The sequence below is a fragment of the Sus scrofa genome, chromosome 7 (assembly GCF_054392235.1).
Source record: "Sus scrofa isolate SSC_HxYL_T2T_F1_AM1 chromosome 7, Sscrofa_HxYL_maternal_Yorkshire_Landrace_v2.0, whole genome shotgun sequence".
Classification (NCBI taxonomy): Eukaryota; Metazoa; Chordata; class Mammalia; order Artiodactyla; family Suidae; genus Sus; species Sus scrofa.
In genome coordinates, this window is record NC_139389.1 from 95,765,858 (window position 1) to 95,784,320 (window position 18,463).

At 40.4% G+C, this 18,463-nt stretch overlaps 1 protein-coding gene across 16 annotated transcripts in view; it reads right to left on the reverse strand.

Annotated features, from left to right (window-relative positions):
- Window positions 1-12,371: 12,371 nt before the first annotated feature.
- Window positions 12,372-18,463, reverse strand: part of MCTP2 (multiple C2 and transmembrane domain containing 2) — a 237,545-nt gene continuing 231,453 nt past the window's right edge. For all 16 annotated transcript variants that reach the window (XM_084967038.1, XM_021099366.2, XM_084967035.1 and 13 more), the window contains 2 exons: window positions 16,042-16,139; window positions 12,372-13,837 (listed from right to left, as the gene is read on the reverse strand). In XM_084967038.1, the coding sequence (XP_084823164.1) occupies window positions 13,769-13,837; window positions 16,042-16,139 (167 nt within the window). In that variant the 3' untranslated portion in view covers window positions 12,372-13,768. The remainder of the gene's footprint in view (window positions 13,838-16,041; window positions 16,140-18,463) is intronic.

Consider the following 18,463-nt stretch of genomic DNA (forward strand, 5'->3'; position numbering starts at 1 on the left):
AGTCTCAGCCTACCAATAGTAATGTAGCTAGGAATGCCTGGGGGCACTCATCTTGTTCCGTGGTGAGTCCCCACAGACATTTCCAATGTATTGGCTAGACCAGCCCTTGTGATTCTTATTCTGATTTCAAGATGCAGCCACAACCATCAGGGAACTTTGAAAAAACAAGATTTATTATTCTCAGGTCCTGGAGGGTATGCAGCATGCCTGGGGCCACACAACAAGACCTAGGCAGAGAAAGAGAACATGGACTTGACATTCTGCCTTTATTGGGGTCAAGGGGGGAGTGCCTAGGGCTTTGTGGGTTCACTATTTATTGGTGGATTTAAAGCATGAGGGTGGGAATTAAAGCAGAGGAAAGGAAAAGCAGGGTCCCCCAAATTGGTCAGTATCTAGGTCAGCCAGGACTGTCTAGAGGGAGAACTTCTAGAAGGGTGGGGTGGCCTGGCTCTTTTTGTACTGGCGAGTTGATAATGTGTTTATTCAAGATGAATGCCTTTGAAATGGATGCCTTTAGGTCAAGCACTTAGATTACAATAAAAATCTAATTGTCAGGCACTTATACTACAAACCTGTATCTGAGAACACCTCACTTCAATTACCTTTCACAGAGAACAGGACAGAAAACATATTAAATGATACCATGGGATGCAATCATCTAAATTCAGATGGTTAGAACTCTACAGGACAAAAAAAAATCAGCTTCTTTGATAAGTCACAGGAAAAAAAAAATATGGAGTGGAAACATACTAGCTTGAGTGATTTCAGAGACATATTAACAATGAAATATGTGAACTTATTTGGAATCTGATTCAAATTATAAACAAGAATGTTTACTACAAAACAATTAATACTAATATTAATCTTCATCTTGAACTCCCTGGCTTGTTTGTAGTACAAATCAAAGAAATCATTTATCTTATTTTCAGCTGTAAGACTCCACTAAAATATACAGGTTAATTAAAATATTCATGTTGTCTGTTGCAGTTACTTCAGATCTCTTTTTTGGGAAAGGCCAGATATAAATGATTAAGTAAATACTCCGAATAAACTGGGGAGTCATAGTGGACATATTTGTCCAGCTTAATAAATTCTTTTTCTTTTTTTTTTTTTTTGCTTCTTAGGGTCGCACTCACAGCCTATGGAGATTCCCAGGCTAGGGGTCTAATCAGAGCTACAGCTGCCAGCCTACACCATAGCCACAGCAATGCCAGATCCGGGTCTGCAACCTACACCACAGCTCACTGCCATGCTGAATCCTTAACCCACTGAGTGAGGTCTGGGATCGAACCTGCAACCTCATGGTTCCTAGTTGGATTTGTTTCCACTACGCCATGACAGGAACTCCTTAATAAATTCTTAATACATACTGCAAACAGTTTTCCAAAGTGTTTGAAGCAATTTACACATTTACGAGCACAAGATGATAGACACTAAGGAGAGATGGGAAGAGAAGTAAGACATTTGGGGCCGCAGGCTTGGGGAGGATATGGATTTCAGAACTCCCAGGCAGGGAACCTACTTGTAGTAGTTTGTACTCAGAAGTTTCCCTTGATGGCAGCTATCACTGCTGAGTCCCTACAGAGGAGGGAAGATAGGCTCACACAGGAGGTGCCCCTTAGGACTTAGGTTCTAATGGCGTAAAGAACTACAGGCTCTCATTTGGGCATTTTGCCTCCTTTTCTCCATTTAAAAAATCAGTACTATCTAAATACGTTTTTGATTATCATTTTTGGCAGTGTCAGGAGGTACTACTGGCATCAAATTAGCAGAAGCCAGGGATACTGCAAAACACCTCTACAATGTTATGTGTGACATCGCCCCAAAGCAAAGAAGTATATGGCCCCAGGTATCAATAGTGACAAGTCTGGGACACCCTGACTATACCTTTGAGGAGTACAAATAGAAAGAGGCCCAGGAGAATCTTCTGGCGTGCAGGTAATGTCAAGTGTCTTGACCTTGGGGCTGGTTTCATGATGATATTCAACTAGTAAAGATTCGGTAAAGATTCATCAAACTACAGAATTGATATATGCACTTTTTCACATATATATATATATATATATATATATATATATATATATATATATATATACATATACATATATATATATTTATTTCCCTTTATTATTATTCTTATTTTTTTCTTTTTGGGGTTGCGCCTATTGCATATGGAGATTCCCCAGCTAGGTGTCGAATTGGAGCTACAGCTGTGTGCTTATGCTACAGCTTCAGCAACACCGGATCCTAGCCCCGTCTGTGACCTACACCACGGCTCACGACAAGACAACGCTGGATCCTTCACCCACTGAGTGAGGCCAGGGATTGAACGCAAATCCTCATGGATACTAGTCAGGTTTGTTACTACTGAGCTATAGTGGGAACTCATATATATTTCTTAATTTAATAAAGGCAAATAGTATTGCCTGACACTACGCTGAGTATTTGGATTCTTTATTCAAAATCTGATAATTTAGGTGCTATTGTTTCTTTTTTTCTTTTTTTTTTTTTTGTCTTTTTGAGGGCTGCACTCACGGCATATGAAGGTTCTCAGTCTAGGGGTCTAATTGGAGCTGTAGCTACCTGCCTGTGCCACAATCATAGCAACAGCAGATCTGAGCCATGTCTTCGACCTACACCACAGCTCACGGCAACAGCAGATCCTTAACCCACTGAGCAAGGTCAGGGATCAAACCTGCAACCTCATGGTTCCTAGTCGGATTCGTTTCCATTGCGCCACAATGGGAACTCCTTACTTCTAACCTAGAAATGAAGAAATTGGAGCTCTAGGAAGATAAGTGTGTTGCCCAGAGACATGCAGTAAATTACCACCATCACGCCCAGTCTTGAACTGAAATCTCTCTCTTTCTAGCTTCTGGTCATTGAAGTCACCCAACTCCAAGCCAATACCAATCAAATGTTAATGAAAGGCAGTTGGAGGAAGAGAACTGTTATTTATTTTGATGTAGTCCAAATCTGGGGTCATCCAGTGCTCTGAGTCCCCCTCTCCATTAAAACTGCCTGTTTTAAGACATGTAAAAATTTTTCTGCCTCTGAGTTAGAGTATGGACAGCTGTAAAAGAGAGAAAGTGAGTGAAACATAGATCAAATAAGGTGGCAATTGTATAGCTTATTAGGACATTGGGAGAAAAGTTCAAAACAATAAAGTTGAAAACTTAATGGGAAGTTTTAGGAGCACATGTGCATTGGATTCATGCACACTCCCACAGGACTGTGAATAATCGAAATCTAGGCTGAACACTAAGGGTTAGGAGAAAGGGGGGCATTAATTATTAAAATGAATGAGATACTCTTCCCTTGGAAATCTTTCACACGAACAGTCAATATGGATACTTCATAGAAATGGACAGCTTGACCAAGTAACCATTTATAAGAAACATGGGAAAGAGCTGTCAGGAAACCTTATCATTCAAAAGTCAATAGTTCTAAAATGGCTCAGACCTCAGAGTATTCACCCCTCAACCTCCTAACCATGACTCTTTCGAAGTGGTTCATGTAAAATCAAGAGTTGGAGCACAGATCAAAACCTTAAGCCTAGACAGACTCTGTTAATTATGCAAAGCTTCTCTGTAATTGACTAAAACTATGATTTCAAAGTGCCTTGAATATAAATGACCATCAATAAATAGTAGCTACCGGGATTGTAACTGGGCCCAGAGTCTTAAAAGCAAAATATACTGCTATAAACTATGAAGCTTAAACTTGAGAATAGTGAGTGAGAGGGACTGTCTGAAAAACACCATGAGATCTGTTTGCTATTTTAAATAAGTAAAGAAGGTTTGATGCTATTTTACAAAGCTCCAATTTTAAGTTTTATCTGCTGAAAAATAATACAGACTGATAGGTTTAAAACCAATTATTTTCTAAGGTCATGATAGTAATAAATGCTACTGACCTAGTCTAAAAGAAGTGTCTGGTCAGTGGGCTGAAGGAATCAAGGTCATGTGCTGACCTGCTGTAGCATTTTCATTAATGCTTTGGAAGAGAAAGGAATATTCTGCATAGATATTTCAGGTAATTTTAAAACGGAACATGTAGGGTACAGTACAGACAATATGAAAAAGAACCGTTATTCTTATATGATAGGGACTTTTTTTCTACTCAGAATCATAGCCAGGTAACACTTGCACTTCAAAATTCTCTGGGGCAAAATCTGCAGCACCTGAGGGCATTGGTAAACAGAGTCAAGGGCAAAACTTCCAGAGGTGCAGACCACAAGTGCCTGTGTCTCTCCCCTTGTAAACACAGCTCGGTCCAGGGTTATGGCTCTGTGTAACCAAAGAACCTGTCCCTGGCCATTGTTGTCTGACCCTTTCTCAAAGCCAAAGATGGTGCCTCCCACTTGTTATACTGGATCCTAGTCCACCAACGTCCACTTTCCACCTGGGCTCAGCCCAACATGCAGTACACATAACCTACAGATGTTTCACGCCTTGACTAAAAACAATAACAAAAACATAGTCTGTAGTCTCCCTTAAGTGAATGTTCCACTTGTTCCTGTTAACTTTTCTTGGCTGGACCACTTCTCTAGATTGTTCAGGCCTTTGGGGGTAAGAATACAAATACAAAAACAAACTCATGGCTAGTATTTATCAGGTAGATGCATACTGAATTAGTTATGTCAGCTATTTATTATGCAGTTACACAAATGACTTCATGTGTTTTCACTTTTCCAACCAGTTGTTTTGATCTAATAATGAAAATACATGGAGGGTAGAAGCTTGTATATATTATTGTAATGAATTAAAGGAATGGAAAACCAACTGAAATTTTAGGATTTTTCAGCTATAAAGAACTAGCCTAATAAAACATTTCTCAGAGAAAAGCGGATCAGTTCGATTCTGGCAATGGGCAGGCTGTTGATATTGGGCTCCTAGAAAAACACACACTGCATCCTGAGGTTTCAAATGTAGCAAGAGACAAACTTCTAATGTTTTGCCTGAAAATACAGTTCTTGGGTTCTTAACTGGAGTCTTTGGATCAATTTTTGGGGATACATGTAAAATTTCACAAAAACTATGACTGTGTGTGTCTCTGTGTGTGTGTGTGTGTGTGTGTGTGTATGTGTACATACACATATTGAAGGAGTTCAGAATATACCATTATGACATAAAAATTATTTCAAGCTGAAGGCATTTGAGAATCAACAGATGATTTTTTTTTCCTGAACCCCTTTATCTGACTAAAAGCAGAAGCTCCCAAAATAACTCAACTATTTTAAATCTCCTGCCCCAGAGCAACCTGGGAAGGCTGACACATCACAAGGAAAATGAGAAGGCACCACACCTAGGAAAACATTGCCACCAAACTATCCTCTCTCCCATCCGTCTAGTCTCCTGTGGGCCCATCTATTTTTCCTAAACATCATTTGTTTCTCCCTTTTCCCCCTTCTGACAAGCAGCGCCTGTCTTCCCATTTTATGAGTCCTTCTCCTCCTTCCTTTCACCCCTTAATATGGTGTTTTCACCCCAAAATCTAACTGTCCTTTTGAGGCACATTTCTTTGTGAACTACCTTATGCATGTACGGATTAAGAGACCGTTCCTTCTCTTAATCTGTTAAATTGAGTTTAATTCGTAGGCCCCCAACTACTAAGCCTAAGAAGTTAATTTTTTCCTCAACTATACATACATACATATATATGTATATATATCCTCCATCTACTTCTATCATCTATATTTATCTATATCTACATATTCATCCATCCATCCATTCATTTATCTATCATCTATCTATTTCTTCCTGTGGGAGAGAAGACACGTAGCCTTCCTCAAAATCCCAAAGAAAATCCCATCATCGTTTTTGCTCTACAAGCAAAAAAAAAAAGTGAAAGGGGAAAAAATGAATAAACTTATGTGAGATATACTGTCCTAGAATGCCAGGCTCAATTAACCTAAGAATAAACTATGAAAAGTTAAAATTTTCTGAAGCACTTCAGATCTTGGTTTTATGGGTCAGTTTGTTCACACAAAGCAAATTTTAATGCTTCAGTATGTGATTAGTAAGAAGTCATTTTTACCCCGATAAGGATTTTTTAAAACTGATGGCTGATTTGTGTTAAGATGGAATTGAATATTCAAACACAATAAGATTATGTAGGAACTGTCTTCTCTGAGTTAGTTTAAAATGACTCCCAAGTCTTACACAATTTTAAATATTTGGTTCTCTCTTTTCATGTTTAAAATATTCAACAGTAGGGGAGTTCCCATCATGGCACAGTGATTAATGAATCTGACTAGGAACCATGAGGTGGCCGGTTTGATCCCTGGCCTTGCTCAGTGGGTTAAGGATCTGGCGTTGCTGTGAGCTGTGGTGTCGGTCACAAACGCGGTGGCTCGGATCCCAAGTTGCTGCGGCTGTGCTGTAGGCCGGCAGCTACAGCTCCAATTGGACCCCTTGCCTGGGAACCTCCATGTGCCACAGGTGCATCTCTAGAAAAAAGGCAAAAAGACGAAAAAAAAAAAAAATTCAACAGTAATGGGCCTCAGTTTCTTTAATTGTAAGTTAGGGATAAACTTGTCATGCTTAACAGTTTTTCTTTTCTTTTCAGTGAACATGAAGAAATTACATAAGGTATAAGTTTACAGCTCAGGAAATTTTACCGAGTGAACATGCTCATGTAACTGGAATTCAAACTAAAAACAGCTGACCATTAATATCGTCCCAGGAGCCCAGCATGGAACCTTAGTCACTATACCCACAGTCTCCTTACTTCTAATACCATAGATTGAATTTTGCCTATTTTTGAACTTGACATAACAAAATCATACATTGCATTTTTAGAAATTTCTTTAAATTGCTTTTTCTTTTTAGGGCCATATCCACAAGATATGGAAGTTCCCAGGCTAGGGGTGGAATCAGAGCTGTAGCTGCTGGCCCACACAACAGCCACAGCAATGGAAAATCTGAGCTGTGTCTGTCTGTGACCTACACCACAGCTCATCTCAATGACTGAGGATCTTTAACCCACTGAGTGAGGCCACGAATGGAACCGCATCCTCATGGATACTAGTTAGGTTCCTTTCCGCTGAGGCAAGATGGGAACTGCCATACATTGCCTTTATCTGTGCATGTCTTATTTCTTTTGCTCAACAATTGTTTGTGAAATGTATCCATGTTGTTACATACGATGTTTAGTTTTTCATTTCATTTCTCTGTAGAGTCACAAATTACAGATAAACTCAGAGACTGATCAGTTTGGAGTTTTACAAGTAGTACTGCTCCGGATATTCTCTGGCATGTCTCTTACTGAACGTATGCAGGTATCTATTGGTTATATACCTAAGTGCAAAACTGGGGAAGGGTCACAGAGTATGCATATGGTCACCTTTCACAAATACTGCCAGTTTTTCCAAAATGATTGCACCAATTTATATTCCCACCCACCAGCAAGTATGAGAATTCTTTGTCCATGTTCCTGACAACCCTCAATATTGACTTTTCCACTTTAGCTATTCTGGCTATGTGCAGTTGTATCACTTCATGATCTCAATTTGCATTTGCTTGCTGGTTAGTGATTTTAAGCACCTTTTTATATATTTGCTGCCCATTTGAATAGGCTCATTTGTACAGTGCCTGTTCGAGTCTTTTGCCCATTTTTTTTTAAACTGAGTTATCTGCCTTTTCATTGTAGGAATTCTTTATGCATTCTGCATAAGAATCCTTTGGCAGACTATATATAGAGATTGCATATCTTCTACCACTCTGTGGTTGTCTTTATACTCTCTTAATCATATTTTTTAAGAAAAATATTGTAATGATGTACAATGTGTTTTCCCTTTATGATTAGCATATTATGTTTATGAAATCTTTACTTACACACAAATATACAAACATTGTCTGAAATCTTTATTTTGCCTCTACTTTCAGCTCTGCAAATTCATATGGAATTGATTCTTGTAAATTGTGTAAGGAAGAGGTCAAGACTCACTTTATCCACATGTATACTAAAATGACCTCACATCATTTTCAAAAAAGTTCTGGTCCCAAGGCACTGCAAATATGTTACCTTTGACATAAATTAGGTCACATGTTACCAAATACGTGTGGGTCTACTTTTGGTCTTTCCTACTTCTTTGATCTATTTGTCTACCCTTGTGCCAATACCACATTGCCTTAGGTAACAATAGTTTGTGATACATCTGGACATCTGCTCCAGTTAATCACTTGCACAACTGCTTTGACTATCTTTGAACTCTTCGCATTCCCATGTACATTTTAGAGACAGCTGATTAATTTCTGCAAAAAACTTATAATTTTTATCAGATTAAATAATATTGACATCTTAATATATTGAACTTTTAATCCATTAATTCCTTTACTTGTTTATCTTCTTCCTCTCATTAATTTGTTCAGTGTAGAAGCTTATATATCTTTATAATTTTGCATCTATATTCATAGGGGATTTTGGTAAGTAATTTTTCATTCTGGTATCATCTTCTTGGGTTTTGAGATTAAGATTATCCTGGCCTCATAAAATGTGTAGGAAAGTGTAATTCTTTTTGTTATTTCCTAGGAGAGTTTGTAGAAGATTGGTGGGTTTTTTAAATTAGTATTTAGAGGAATATCATGGTTGCTTTTTTTAAAAAAAAATTAAATGGGCTATTACATCTAAAACACTTACAAAGTACCTGGCATTTGATAAGTGCTATAAAATGTTAACTATTTGACGTGCTTGACTATCCATTTTCCCTATGTGGATCATTATATTAAAATGCCAGAACAGAATGGCAGGCTTTATACAAGAGACCTATATAAAGAGGTAATGTGCTTTAAGCCATTCTTTAGAAGTCACCCTTCAACTTTCATTCAATTACCTATTGATTACTCATAATATTTTCAGAGAATATTCTATTTCAATTTTTCAACCATTCTGTTGCCATAAACATTAGATTAATACTATGTAAAGAAGAGGTAGGTTTTGACAGAACATAGTTTTAAATAATGAATATGGTTAACTCCATCTCATACTCACGATGAATTTTTTTGTAGCTGATGGGTATACACTGAGTTCATGGCACACCTATTTTTTTTTTTCTTACTAAAACCATCTTATAGACCTTCTTTTATTCCTAGTCTCTGCCCTGTCTCTCCCCTCCCTTGTCAGGGGAACTTTTCAAAATTCTCTCCATTTGGTCTCTGGGTTCATATACCCACTCACGTGTCAACCCAAATCTGGTTTCTTCTCTAACTCTCCACTGAAATGACTTGTTTCCAAGGTCCTCCCAAACTGCCATGTCATTAAGGTTTTAAGGTTGTTATTCTGTCCTCAACCTAACTGACCTTGGTGGTGTTTAATATCTCAGATCACACCCACTTTCTGGAAACATCTTCTATTCTTGAATTCTATAATGACACATGCTTACTGCTTTTCTATTTAATTCTATTTCTATTTAGTCTTAAATGACCAAACTAAATGAGTGTTGAGTTCAGCCTCTTGAACCACATAGCTTCATTCATTGTTTATGACTGTCATCCCTTAAATGCATCACTGTCAAGTACAGTGCATTTTTCCCTGAGCTCTATATCCGTGCATTGTCACCTCTAGATATATCCACTTGGAGGCTTCTCAAGCATCTCAAACTCAATGCCATTTACAACTGGACTCCTGGAGTTCCCTTTGTAGCTCAGTGGTTAGCAAACCTGATAAGGATCCATGAGGATATGGGTGCGATCCCTGGCCTTACTCAGTGGGTTAAGGATCCGGCATTGCTGTGAGCTGTGGTGTAGGTTGCAGATGTGACTTGGATCCTGCATAGCTGTGGCTGTGGCATAGGCTGGCAGCTGTAGCTCCGATTTGACCCCTAGCCTAAGAACTTCCATATGCCACAGGTGTGGCCCTAAAAAGCAATAAATAAATAAATAAATTTTAAAAATTAAAACTGGGCTCCTACGGTTCTTTGCCAGCTGCTCTTACAATTTTCTTGCTAAAAGGCAATACCTTCTTCCTAGACCCAGAGACAAGACGAAGAGCCATCCTTGAGTCTCCTCTCCTTCACCCCACAGTAAAGCAACTGTTAAGTCCTGCTCACTTTAATCTCCTAACCATTTGTCAATTTCACTTATATATTTTTCTTTTTCTGGTGCCCTTATTTCAGCGTCCAGGCTGCCAGCATCTTATCAGAAAGTCCTACAATCAGATCTTCTCTGGATATTTATAATTGCTAGACTACCCACTGCAGCCAGAATGCGCCTTTAAAAAGTTGAATCTGAGAATGTCATGCTACTGCTTGAAAAATATCTATTTAATGTCTGGCTCTACCAAGGGAATGCAGTCTGGTTTGTACAGGTATATCATCAGTGTGCAAGGTATGTTTGTTAAATGATAACTACGAAAAAGAATAAAAAATTGTACCACCTACAAAAAAACATCTTTTCCTTTGACACATAGGTAAGAATTTCTCTAAATATAAGACCTTATTTAATTTTAAAGTTTATAATTAACATGGCCAGTTCTTATAAATAAAACACACCATACAAGCTATACATTTAATGCAAGAAATTATTTCCTTGGGTAGACCACACTAATTTATCCAGCTCAGCCCTCTGTTATGAGAATCACACATGAAAGGCCAGAGAAAGAAAAGTTCTCTATGACCTGGTCAGGTAATCATGCATTTTCTGAGTGTCTATTAGGTGCCCGATAGGATGGGCTATCCAGAAGAAGAAAGCAGCAGTTAAGTCCTCTGGTAACTATGAGCTATGACAGAATATGGCAGATGCCAGCAAGATACCTAAGATGTGGGGTTACAGAAGGGAAGGGTGGAATCCAGTCCAGCCAAGGAACTAAGAAAGCCTATGTAGACAGGAGACTTTTGAAAGTTTTTTTTTTTGTCTTTTGTCTTTTTGTTGTTGTTGTTGTTGTTGCTATTTCTTGGGCCGCTCCCGCGGCATATGGAGGTTCCCAGGCTAGGGGTCGAATCGGAGCTGTAACCACCGGCCTACGCCAGAGCCACAGCAACGCGGGATCCGAGCCGCGTCTGCGACCTACACCACAGCTCACGGCAACGCCGGATCGTTAACCCACTGAGCAAGGGCAGGGACTGAACCCGCTTCCTCATGGTTCCTAGTCGGATTCGTTAACCACTGCGCCACGACGGGAACTCCGAGGAGACTTTTGAAAGTTTTGAAGGAGAGTAGAATTAATCTGGACAGAAACTGGAGAGAAAGTACGTCAGGTGAAAGGAAGAGTCCTAGGAAAGATCAATTTGGCATCATGTAATTGGCACCATTACCTTGACTTGTGAGAAGTTACAGAGGCCTCAGCTTGGGTGGTGGCTTGGGTGGTGGTGATCAGAAATGGACAAGGTAACTTTCCACACTGGATCTACTGGATTTTATGAGATGGGAGTGGGGGAAAAAAGCATGTGGGACAAATGAATGCCAAGGGCCCCCAGCCCATAAAATGCCTGTGCCAATAAGGGAAATAAAGCTAGAAGGAGAATGTAGGGCTAGGGGTCCCGAACACACAGAGGGAGAGAGATAATGCTGAATTTCTGTCTGACCTGCTGAAGTAGAGATGCCTTTAAAACATCCAGGCATGGCTGGAAATAAGAGTGTGAGGTTTGAGAAGAGATTCAGAAGAGCTTGGCCAGACTTCAACATTCCTACTAAATTATTTTTAATTATCACACCATGAAACCATAACCTATAAATTTTCTCTAAAGCATCCCCTAATCTCTCACACAAGTTTCTGATGACTTGCGTGCATCTTAACATTTCACTTGCAGATAACATTCATTTTTAACATCCCATGCCTACTTAATCAATTAACAGTTATTTTCCATATACTGTTTATTAAAGGTCAATTCTGATCTGCTCTTGCATCCCAGCTGCTGTTTGGGTCCTAAACTTAACGGTGAAAATTCCAGTTGGACTACAGAGGCAATAAGTCTAACTAATGATGCCTTCTTGTCGGGCGAATTATTTCATTTTGAAATTCTATAGCAAAAGAGCAACAATAAAGTATTGGTTCCATTTTTAAATAAATAAGGGGTTATTTTGCTGCTGAAAGTTTTCATTCAAATGACTGATCAGATCTCACGAGTCTGTTTAAAAATGTCTGACTTGGGTCGTTACAAAATGACATACTATGATAAACTAGATGGTAGTTGAGAGTGAGACAATGAGGCATTGTTTACACAGAAGATTGAGTAACTGGTTTAACAAAAGAGGTTCTTGGGTATCTATTGTATGTACAACTCAGAGATTTACTGGAGCTTTTATAATTTCTGCAAGGTTCTTTTTCAGCCAGCTTCATTAACTTGAAGTAAATCAAATCATGCAGAAATCTGGCTCAGCCAGAAAGCAACCCAGGAAGATAGAATATGAAGAAAAACAGACACAGGATGATAAGGTTTAGAATCTTTGGCATTTTTCATAAACATTTTGTTTGAAGATTATTAAATTACAACTGAGAGGGGAAAAAAAAACATAGTAAAACTATTAAATCAGACCTCTTTACCTCAACTTTTCTTTACAATACACACACACAAATATATATTTTATATATATATATATATATAACTGCACATACAAAGTATGTGTCAACAAAAGTTTTTACAATTTAAATATTATTTGAAAAAGATATTTGCATACATTTTATATATGCACAAACATTGGGATTTTTTTTTACTTGGGGGGAATAACTGTGAAATGATAAAGTCTATAGGAATCAGATACATTCAAAGGAGGACTTCTGGATGGTACTTTTATAGAAATGGGGTTCTGAGATATATTTTTATTATGTGTAGCTTATTTTGCTCAGGAACAAAAGATCAATTTGGACTGCTACAGCAGGCTTACTTCCTTAAAAATGCAAGCAAATGAAGGCATTATGACAATCAGATAAGCAGCCACATACATTAGTCCCTTGCTCCTCAGCCCTTTTTTTAAATACTTTCAGAATTCATTCATTCATCCCCCTCCCCCTCTTTCTTAAGCTACAAACAGAGATCTTTTATTTGGGAAAAGAGCAAAAAGTCAAGTCGGAAGAAATGGCAACCAAATCCTTTCATGAAACCTTTACTTTTTGGATGGCCGATTCCCTTGAGCCATTCCTGGGGCATCCACTGCCAGCAATGGACCACGATGTAGGCTGGCATCCAGCACCCAGCAGCTTACTGACATTTTACACGTAGGTCTTTCGTAGTCTCGGTTGAAAGATCCCCAAAGAACTGGGCTAATCCTGGTAATTATTTAAAAAAATCTATTTATAATATACATTCTTTGGGTAGATGGTGGCTATCAAAGACTTGTGAACTCAGAGAAAAAAACTGACTCGTGAATAGTCATCTGAAAGGAGTGGGGGTGGGGGTGCGGTGGGGCATGGAACTAACTGAATCTTAATGAGAATCCGTGGGAGGTGTGAAAACAAGTTCAAAGTCATGCTTGAATCCAAGTGGCCTCCTGGCTGTTTTCAAGGAGGATGCTCAGACCCAGGGAAGCCTTCCTTGCTTTATCTCCCATTTGAGAAGAGATGTTAGTCTTTTGAGAAGGGATGCTAGTCTTTCACAGTCTCCGGATGGTTTCTTTTTGCTGGGTTGATTCGAGATGCAACCAGGACGCCCATGCACATGGATGTGCACACATGTGTGTGCATCTGTGATGTGAAGAAGGGGGGAATACAGAGAGGGTTCCACTCGGCACATGTTTTAGAACGACAGCACAGATACCACGCAACGAGAGGGGACACTGGTCTAATCAACCCAACATGGAATCGGGTGCTGGCGGCCAAAGTCGCGTGTGTCCTAGAGCGCACTGCGCTTCTTCCGAAGGGGGCTCTGGCTGCTGCAGGGCTTCAGTTCCGCGTACTGCACCTGTGAAAACAAACAGACGTGATGCTGGCGGTTAGGTAACCCTAGCTCACCGCAGTGTGTTAATGGCTCCCCAAGGACAAACCAAGGCAAAGGAAGGAAGGTTCAAAGGTAATGAATCATTTTCTAAACACAGGAACATGGAGGGATTAATTGCAGGAAGGATTTGAGAAGTCATGCATCATTTCTTGAAACCAAAATATTAAAAGCAGATTTTTCTAATGAGATGCATGGGTTTCTTACCTGCTCTCGGGCATTGCTGGATGATTTCAGTTCTGTGTGTGCCCGTTTTCAACCAGAAATAAGCTTAATAATGGCCTCTTGGGAATGTTTATCTTAGTATATGATACAGCTACTTACTAGGAATTATTCATTTTAAAAAATATCTAAAATCTTGGGGAAAGAAAATCTCTGCAAATGATACACATTTCTTCTGCCAGAGAAGGAAAAAATGTTGAAATTGATACTGGCCCAGACTAATATAGATTTCTCTCAAAAATGAATTTCATTTACAATGTAATGGCTAAAACATCTGTGACAAATATGAGCACTTGGGGAGTCCCCAGAGGCAAACTGTCTATTGTGTTATTAAAAAGTGCTCTTGGAGATACATGGAAGATTTTACCAGCTTACTGTATGTCTTCCTCAAATGTTCTTATGTGCTTTTGTTGTATCCCTCTGTATTCATGCCAACTCCAGCTGGATGACCTCACCAAGGCCTGGTGTCCCAACTGTGCCCAGACAATCCTTAGTTGGGCTTGAGTGGCATTTCCACTCTTCAAGGATGCAGGCACAAACTCACATTGCGACTCAAGTGATGGCACGTTGCAATCACATTGCTTTGGTGTGTGGGCTTGGATAGGCTGCTGGTGGAAGGGCTTTCTTTAAAGTATCGTATTACAGACCACATGTGCTCACTATTCTAAGTATTTGTGCCAAACTCCCCGAGGAGATCCTACGCCATCACGTGGGCTGAACTATACTTGGTGGAAAGCAGATACGTGAAAAAAGCATGCTTTTCTTAAGAATGTTTTGTGAAGGTCCCCTGGGGGAGCAGGGGGTGACATTCCTGTCATCTTTAATGCAAAACAAACAGAGGCAAAGTTACTAATTTTATAATTGTGCAATGCAATGGTAATGAGTAAATTCATCTTTACAGAATGCATTTTAATAGATAATTATATCATACAATGAAGGTTAAAAGGAAAAAGCATCACAAAGTCTATTTTAGTCTCTAGAACTTGGAATAAAGGGGAAAGAAACTCCAAGGCCTTTTAGCCCTCCATTTCTGCCATCTACCCAGAGCTGCCAGGGAACAAAGTACGGGACAGTGGCCTAAAGATGAAATCGATATTTGATTTGGGATTGTCTCAGATAATACAAGATTATGGCTTTGATCATCCTGATGGTTTTTCACCCCATGGTCTCCCTGTCTACCTATTCTAGGATTCTCTTCTCCACTAGAGAAATCGTTGCTTGCCTCCCCTCCTCGGGATTTACAGAGAGCTGATCTGCAGGGGGCTGAGTTAGGCTGCTCTACAGACTCTCTGGTATTATTGCCTTGGTTAATCTCTATGTATCCACAGAAACAGGACACTGCTGGACTAAGTGACCATTACCTGTGAATAATACTCGCTGATTGATCTCAAATTATTTCACGCCATCTCTGCCTCTAGGTACACTAGAGTAAGCGGGGGCTTTGCCCTCAGCATGTCTAAGTCTTCAGAGGGAAAGGGTTAGAAGGGAGCCCTAGGAGATAATCAGGGTGCACAAGAATAAAAAGAATAATCCTCTTGTCCCTACTTCCCGTAAAATGCCTGCCATCCGGAAGAGGAGGAAAATAAGCAAGCCCCCTGTCCCTGCTCAGGATCTCACATTTTCCTGCTCACCCGCTCGCTGAGCCCATCTTATCCTCTTTGGGGAGGTGAGCCTTCAGAAAAGGGACCCACATCACTGCACTACAGCCTCCCAGTATGAGTTCCAGATCGTTCTTAAGTAGCTCTTTTTCAGGACAATTTTCTCCAATTATCTCATGCTTTGGACAAAGGCTTTCTCGCCAAATCCCTGAAAGCCAGGCCTCTTTAAGGATTTGTTGATTCCTGATCTCAATTACTCACACAAGCAGGGCCCTGTGCTCCCATTGGCTCTGGGACTGGCCAGGCTTCAGGGCTGGGGCCCTGCTGTGGTGGTGCCCATTCATTGCATACCTTTTGAACATCAGATGGTACCCTGGAGAGGAAGTCGAGTAGCTCATTATTGTCGATGGCATAGGGATTTCGAAGCTTCTTCGTGAATTTATTTATGCCTGAAAAATAGAAATACCAGATATCTTTGTCTGTCTCCCAGTCTGTCTATCTATCCATCTATCTACCTCTAAAAAACTCACCTGACTCGGGGAGGGCGAGGTGTTCACAAGAACAAATTAGTGTGAAAACAATGACTGGACCTCAAGTCATACACACGCTGCTGTCATGTGGAATCATTCACAAATGTCTTTTCTTGGAGGAAGGACGGGGGGGACAGTTGGAGAGGGGCTCTGCCTTCTTCAGCTGTGAAAATCCCATTACAATCCCAGCAGCGGGGCAGCAGAAACACACACGAAATCTGCAGAGCTCATTGGTGTTTTGGAGGATGCTGATTAACGGCCTCCTCTGCTAGGAGAACGAATGTCCCAGATGGGAAAAGGCCTTCATTAGCCCAAACAAGTCTCTGCTTGGGATCTCTGGACCCAATGCAGCAGTGGGAGGTGGAGGGCGGGAGTTGTTTTTTTGTTGTTAAAAAGAACCCGCAGAAATCTATCTCCCCCCCCCAACTCATTTTCACAGGTTTCTCTTCTCTCACTGCAGAACAGAACTTGACATGTTGATTGTACTTTGATGCTGCAGGAAACTGTAAAAAGTTATTATTGGAAAATTATCTTACTATGGTTGCTAACTTAATTTAGGGACCGAGGCACGAGGCACAGGGCGTAGGATGGTAGGCCATAGAATTGACGCTGATTTAGGACAATGGTAATGGGGGGGGGGTGTCTTTTAAGTTGTCCTTGGTGGCAGCACCTTGGGCTCGTGGGCATGTCCAGGACGAGTTCTCCCCATGGTTTCCTCTTCAGAGGAAGGTGCTACTCTGCCAGCTTTTGTCTCTAACTCTGCTTCTCGGAACTCCTTGGAGGTGGGTTCACCTGCCTTTTCACCAAATGTCAACTCCTTTTTATGCTAAGTTTTCGAAGGCGACCTTCCAAAGTCTTGCCACAGAGTGCTTGTTTAATAAGGACCATATCCGCCATCTGTGTCAATTCCCACGATGCTGGAGGAATGCTCACCTTACTTGTATCCTGACTAGCTCTTGTTCTGAAGTCAAGGCAACATTTCACTGTTTGATGGTCCATAGTGCACAAAAGGTGGGATGTTTTTCTCTTCTTTTATTGAATACTATTTTGCTTTCATCTAAGAACTGGACTTCCCCTGTGGCATTACATCTGACCCGAGGCCAACCTCCAAGTCCTTTCTTTGGAGAGGGTCAGATTTACATCTGCTTTGCAAATGGGAGCCGGCCAGGTTCCTAAATCAATGGCTTGCTGACCGGGCTGGGGAAGACCTCGTGCAAATAACCCCCTTTCTGTCAAGTCAAAACCACACTTTGCCTTTCCTCTCTCCACCCCCACAGCCAGCTTCATGTTTCTAGCTAAAATTTCCCCCAGTGTTCCTTTAAACTAAAATACTCTCACTGTGTTATTCTAAAGACATTAATTGTAGCATGGGCTTTTTTGGCAAAAGAAAACAGACAAGGCAAAATGATGAAGGCAGACAAAGACGTATTGAGAAAAGATATATCTTCTATTGTTAATTATATATAGTGTGCGCATCTGGAGTCTTTACAATGCACAGCAAGGCAGGGATAATATCAGAGCTGATCAAAACACTGCATTCTTAGTCACTGAGAAGATTATAAACCTGCACAGTAGCTGAAATGCACCAATAAGGGCAGGAGAAGTCCACAATGCACTCCGACAGTCTGTTTGAAAAACTTCATTAGAATAAAAATTATAAGGAACTTAGACTGTGTGCCTCAAAAGCACACCTTACTTTTTTAAGGTGTCATAGGCTCAAATGTCAGTAATTCCATCATGTTATCTACTGTATGAAACTAGACATCAACAGTGGATCACAGATTCCTTGGTCATCTTTAAAGGGAAAGAGGGCAAGAACAAGGGTTTGGGAACAGGAATAGCTGGTTTCTAGTTCTGGCTTCACTATGTATTATTAGCTGTGTAGTTTCAGGCAAATTACTTTTTTTTTTTTTTTTTTTTGGTCTTTTTGCCATTTCTTGGGCTGCTCTGCAGCATATGGAGGTTCCCAGGCTAGGGGTCGAATTGGAGCTGTAGCCACTGGCCTACGCTAGAGCCACAGCAACGCGGGATCTGAGCCGCGTCTGCGACCTATACCACAGCTCACAGCAATGCCGGATCCCTAACCCACTGAGCGAGGCCAGGGATCGAACCTGCAACCTCGTGGTTCATAGTCAGATTCGTTAACCACTGAGCCACGATGGGAACTCCCAGGCAAATTACTTAACCTCCCTGTGCCTTGGATTTCTTATATTAAAATTTGAGGAGTTCCTGTCGTGGCACAG